Source organism: Oxyura jamaicensis, chromosome 1 (genome assembly GCF_011077185.1).
Source record: "Oxyura jamaicensis isolate SHBP4307 breed ruddy duck chromosome 1, BPBGC_Ojam_1.0, whole genome shotgun sequence".
NCBI lineage: Eukaryota > Metazoa > Chordata > Aves > Anseriformes > Anatidae > Oxyura > Oxyura jamaicensis.
This window is the reverse complement of record NC_048893.1, coordinates 187453831-187459476: the sequence shown is the minus strand read 5'-3', so window position 1 is coordinate 187459476 and position 5646 is coordinate 187453831. Positions and strand designations below refer to the sequence as shown.

At 53.5% G+C, this 5646-nt stretch overlaps 1 protein-coding gene across 1 annotated transcript; it reads left to right on the top strand.

Moving 5' to 3' along the window:
* Positions 1–1805: 1805 nt before the first annotated feature.
* On the top strand, positions 1806–4976 carry C1H11orf87 (chromosome 1 C11orf87 homolog). The gene is made up of 2 exons (XM_035327013.1): positions 1806–1970; positions 2080–4976. The coding sequence occupies exon 2, from the start codon at positions 2237–2239 to the stop codon at positions 2714–2716; it is 480 nt and encodes a 159-aa protein (XP_035182904.1). The 5' UTR covers positions 1806–1970; positions 2080–2236; the 3' UTR covers positions 2717–4976.
* Positions 4977–5646: the final 670 nt, after the last annotated feature.

Here is a 5646-nt window from a genome sequence, read left to right as displayed (position 1 = left end):
TTCCCTTCCCTTCCCTTCCCTTCCCTTCCCTTCCCTTCCCTTCTGTTTTTCTCCCTCTCAGATGTGCACATTGGAGAAGGGTGTGGAGGAAGGCAGGGTCACAGAGGCAGTCACATCAGTGTGGGGTGCACACAGAGGGGTGCACACACACGTGCAAGGGCTGCAGGGCCAAAAACACCCAGGGAAGGTGTGACCAGGGTGGGAGCACGTGGTGGTGCTGGCCGTGCCCTGGTGGAGCTGAGCAGGAGCTCAGCTCGTGGGCCAGGGGCTGGCCTTTGGCTCAGACCAGGCACTTGTCTTGGCAGAGGAAACCCTGAGCTGGAGACCCTTTGCTTGGGTCTGCCCCAACTGGGCTGAGCGTAGTTCATGCCCTGCGGCCTAAATCTTTCTCAGGAACTATCGAAGAGTCAATGGTGACTGACCAAATTTCACAAATCATGGTGTGTTTACTAGAGGCAGAAGCACTACAGAAGGACTCCACAGGGAAACCATGAAGCAGGTAATGCATGGCCTGCCAGCTACATTCCGACTCTGAGACCGCTCCTCAGCTGTCAGGGCCAAAGGGTCTTTGTTCCTGAACTGTGTTTTTTTTCTGAATTCACGTCAGAGCTGATCTCCTACAGATCTTCCTCCAGGCTTCTCGAGTGCCTCCAGGCCAGCAGAGCAGACTGACACTTTCAGTCTTCCCTAAATGTCCTGCTATGTCCAGTAGGGTCAGGCAACACCTCTGCCCCTGCTCCCAGGGTGGCACTGAGGAAATGTCCTGGGCTGGCCCTTGCCGTCACACCCAGCCCATCATTTCACTCCTTCCGGACATTTGAGGAGCACCACTTTTTATTTTTTATTTTTATTTTTATTTTTTTTATTTTTTTTCCCCATTATCTCTATGGGAGGCATTGCTTGGATCACTTGTGTTCGGAAATTTTGAGGGGTCTGGAGAACAAGTCTTATGAGGAGCAACTGAGGGAGCCTGTTCAACCTGGAGAAAAGGAGGCTCAGGGGTGACCTTATCGCACGCCACAGGTACCCGAAAGGAGGCTGTAGCGAGGTGGGGGTTGATCTATTCTCCCACATGCCTGGTGACAGGTCGAGGGAAAATGGGCTAAAGTTACACCAGGGGAGGTTTAGGTTGGATATTTGGAAGAACTTCTTCACTGAAAGGGTTGTTAGGCATTGGAATGGGCTGCCCAGGGAAGTGGTGGAGTCACCATCCTTGGATGTCTTTAAAAGACATTTAGATGTAGAGCTTAGGGATATGGTTTAGTGGAGGACTTGTTAGTGTTAGGTCAGAGGTGGGACTCGGTGATCTTGGAGGTCTCTTCCAATCTAGATGATTCTGTGATTCTGTGAAATCACCTGGATTTTAGCTAGGATGCTCTCTCGGGCCGTTCACATCCAGATGCTCCTGGAGAAGAAAGACACTTGTGGCCGTGGGAGGGCAACCTTCACATCGCTATGGCTGGGTGCGGCGGTGCTCAGCTCCTTCCCGGGGGGACTGGGAGTGGGATCGGGATGGGATGGGATGGGATGGGATGGGATGGGGGTGGGATAGGGGAGCTGGAAGTGGGAAGTGGGGACCAGGAGTGGGGTGGGGATGGGATGGGGATGTGATAGGGGGGCCGGGGATGGGATGGGGGGAACAAGGGTGGTGTGGGGATGAGAAGGAGGGGCCAGGAGTGGACTGGGGATGGAATGTGGGAGCCGGTGTTGGGATGGGGGTGGGATGGGGATAGCATAGGGGGGCCGGGGGTGGGTTGGGGGGGCAGGGGGTGGGGTGGGGATGGGGGCAGGGGGTGGGCGGCCCCATCCTGACGTCAGCGGCCGGGGCGGTGCCAGGCTGCGGGCGGCGCTCCCCGAGGCGGCGGCGGCTCCGCTCCGCTCCGCACCCGCTCCGCACCGCTCGCCGCTGCCGCAGCCCCCCCAGAGCCCGCTGCCGCCGGGCCGCCCCCTCGCCGCCTCCTCCGGCGCAGGTAAGGGGCTGGGGGGCGGGCGGCGGGGCTCGCTGCCACCCGTCCCCGTGCCAGGGGTGGGGGAATCGGGGCAGGGTGGGCGCTGATGTGTCCGGCTCCCCCTTCGCAGGCTGCTCTGGGGCTCGAGGGCGAGCGAGAGGCAGAGCCGGCAGCAACCCGGGCATCGGCAGCGAGCGCCCGGCCGGCCGCAGCAGCCCGGCAGCGGCTGGAAATTTCGTCGTCTTCAGAGAGGGGAGGGAGATCCTCGTCTTTACGAAGCCTCCTCAATGAGTGCCAAGCTCTCCAAGGAGTTGAGGCTGTCCCTGCCGCCTTGCCTCCTGAACAGGACGTCCGCCACCTTGAACGCCAGCAGCACCTGCATCGTGCAAGTGGGTCAGCTCTTCCAGTCCTTCTCGTCCACTCTGGTTTTAATCGTGCTGGTCACCCTCATCTTCTGCCTGATCCTCCTCTCCCTCACCACCTTCCACGTCCACAAGAGGAAGATGAAGAAGCGGAAGATGCAAAAGGCTCAGGAGGAGTACGAAAGGGACCACTGCACCCGCAGCAGCAGTAGCGGCAGCCGGCAGCACCCCGGGACAGGGGCACGGGGAGAGGCACCCCAAGGAAGAGACAGCCGCCTGGGAAGACCCCCCCAGGACTCGGAGATCCAGCGCCCCTCTCCCTCGGCAGCCCCCAGCTCCCAGCAGCCACGGGCTTCTTTGGACACAGCTGGCACGGGGCTCTTGCAAACAGTGATTTTGTCATGATGGTTTGGGGGAGACCTCACGACGGCGCTGGTTGGTGTTTGTAAATACCTGAGTGATTATTCTTGTCCCCGAAGAAGAAGAAAAAAACGTTGCTAATTCAAATGAACGAACGAGCCCCGATCCAAGCGCATGACAGATCACATTGCGTTTCTCATTGACTGTGCAAGGAAAGGATGCGTCTTTTTACCGGAGAAGGAGCTGCACTCAGCTACCACACACCATCGTCCACCTGGAGGAGAGGGTCAGGGGTGGGGGTCCCTTTTCCCCGGACGTCATTACCCTGAGGACCGGGGATATCCCACTCTCCTGGGCTTCCCCTGCACCCCATGTCACCATTGCATGGCGTGGTTGGGGCGTGGGTGAGGGGTGCGGGGGGAGAGGCAGGTCTGGCGGGCACCTCGGGACCCCCTGTCCCCTCAGAGAAGGGTGACAGCCCACCACATTCTCTTCTTCTGTGCCAGGACCTATGCCCCTGTCCCACCCCTCTCACTCCTTTCCAGGACTGGATATTGTTTTGTGTAGAAATGTCCTCCCCCGGTTGGGCTTCAGAAAACTGCAGGCGCCCCGTGGCCCCGTCCCCCCAGCCGCAGCGCTGAGCCCCCCACCATCCACCCAGCAGGATGGGCAGAGCAGAGCAGAGCCTTCCTCTCCCCTCAGCATCCCTCACTTTCAAACACCCCCCGTGACACAGACCCCGAAACCTGGCACTGTTCTGCGTGGTGGTGAGAGGCGATGCGCCCCAAGGGAGGGTGGCCTTGTCCCTCCTGGTGGTCCCCAAAAAACCTGGTTCTGCACCAGGCACCCTGCACCGACTGCGCTGCGTTCACAGCTTCACCTCCCGGCAAGGAATCCTGCAGCAGAACGGGGCTGGCTCCTACTTTTTTTTTCTTTTTTTTTTTTTTTTTTTTTGGCTAATATGTATTTTTATCCCTCCTAACCTAGTAGGCAGTTAAGGATGTGCAACAATTTTCTCCCTTTTGGGGAGCAAACCGTGCAGTTGTGCAGAATGTCAGCTCTTAACCCCTGGCAAACATTTATTTCAGAAGTGGCTGGTGTGGTTTCTCCTGAGCACACACCAGTAGCTTTTTGTGTGTGGCAGGCAGGTGCAAGGGGCTGTTAGTGCTGTGTGTGCTGGAGGAGCCCAAGGCAGCACCGGGTACAGAGAATGGAGCTTCGCTGAGCGATTAAATCAGTGCCCATTCCTTGGAGGTGCCTTAGCAGCGTGCTGTGTCCAAACTTTGAGACATCTCGTGTGGTATCACAGCAGAGGCAGCCCTCTACTGTGCAGATTAACATCTAAAAAATACAGCAAAGGAAAAGTAATCCCGAGGGATTTCTTTTTCTTTTCTTTTTGCCTTTCCTATCCCGGCATTCAAAGTGGCATGAGGAGATAGTAGTAGTCCTCAGTTCTCAACGTTTTGTCCCCACTCTGCTGCACTCTGCCTCCCGGTGTGGCTGCTGGGCTGGAAAACCCCAGGCACAGGCAGGGAGCAAATGCTGCTCACTGAGGTAAAAGGAGGAAGGAGGGCAGCAGAAGTGCTCCCTAATCCTTCGACAGCGCCAAAATGTGGAGGTTTCAGGGCAGCACCTCTGTTACCTCGTTTTACCCCTTCCTGATGTTGTCTGGCCTGACAGGCAATGACCGCTGGGTTTGGATCCGTGCCTCCGGATCCACGCTGTAGCATCCCACTCGAGGAGCTGCTCCGCCAGCCGAGGTTAGTGTGGGGACGTGCCTGGAGCCAACGGGGCTTGCACGCTGCGGCGCGGCCGCACTGGTGGCTGATGCTCCCCGGCAGCCGGTGCCACCAGATGCTGATGGCTCCTGCGTTGTTGCTGGGCAAGGAAAATGGGCTTTTGTTTTGTTTCCCCTAATAAAGGATGCATGAACTTTTGTGTTTAACCTCCTTATGCAACTGCAGCACAGTATTGCACCACAGGGAATAGATTTAGGACAACGAAGAGAGTTCAGTGAGCAGTAATGGAGCTTCCTGGTCGTTGATCTCCACTAAATAGAGAGATATTACTTTCCCCTTTATTTTGTGCCTTTTTCTTAAAAACCAATGTATAATTTTGAGTTTTATAAAAGCAATAAGATGTTCCAGATCACTCCAGTGCATTTCTGGTTGATGGTTCCACTTCTTTAGTGTCTGAAATCAGATACTCTTCCTTCTGCCTTATGCATTCAAGGCATGCAATAATTCCCCAGAAGTGTACTGCTTGTCACATCTCATTGCAGTTATAAAATTGCCCTATTTTTGAAAAAAAAAAAGAAGGATGGAGATATATATATATCTTTATATATATTACGGATATATAGGTATATATATTATTTATATTATCTCATGACACTAAAAGTAGTTGCAAAAAATGTAACGAGTTAAAATGTTATCATGTAAACCTCTATCCTCTGTTAATTAGCTTTGATTTATTATTTTAATATCTCTGTATTTATGTAAATCTATGTAAATTATGTGGTCTATAAGTAAAATTTCATACTGACTTTAATTTTCTCAGAACTGTGAGCTTCTTGTGGTGTCATTTAAGGTTTTGCATTTCTAAAGTTAAGTTACACAAGATGTGAGAAGTTATAAATTCCTTTTATCACACAGGAATACTGCAATAAGGTTCATGCGTTCTCCCAGTACACGACCCTACCTTGAAGTATTGTAAGCTTATGAGATTTAATTGAACGGTCTCAGGAGATCCAGTTGATACAAGCAGGACACGTAGGCTTTCATTTTCATGAAACAATAAGCAATCTAGGGAATAAATGTGGATTTTTAAAACAGAGTTTATGCTTGGAGGTTCTGTCAAATCAATTGCTTCAAAACCCTACAGCTACAGCTAAACTTCTGCACTTAGCATTCAGTATTAATAAGGCTGATGCTTCTTCCCTTTCCCCCTCCTACTTAAACTAGAAAAGTGTAGGA

Coding starts and splice junctions, on each gene's coding strand:
- C1H11orf87 (XM_035327013.1), top strand. CDS start 2,237: ATGAGTGCCAAGCTCTCCAAGGAGTTGAGGCTGTCCCTGCCGCCTTGC.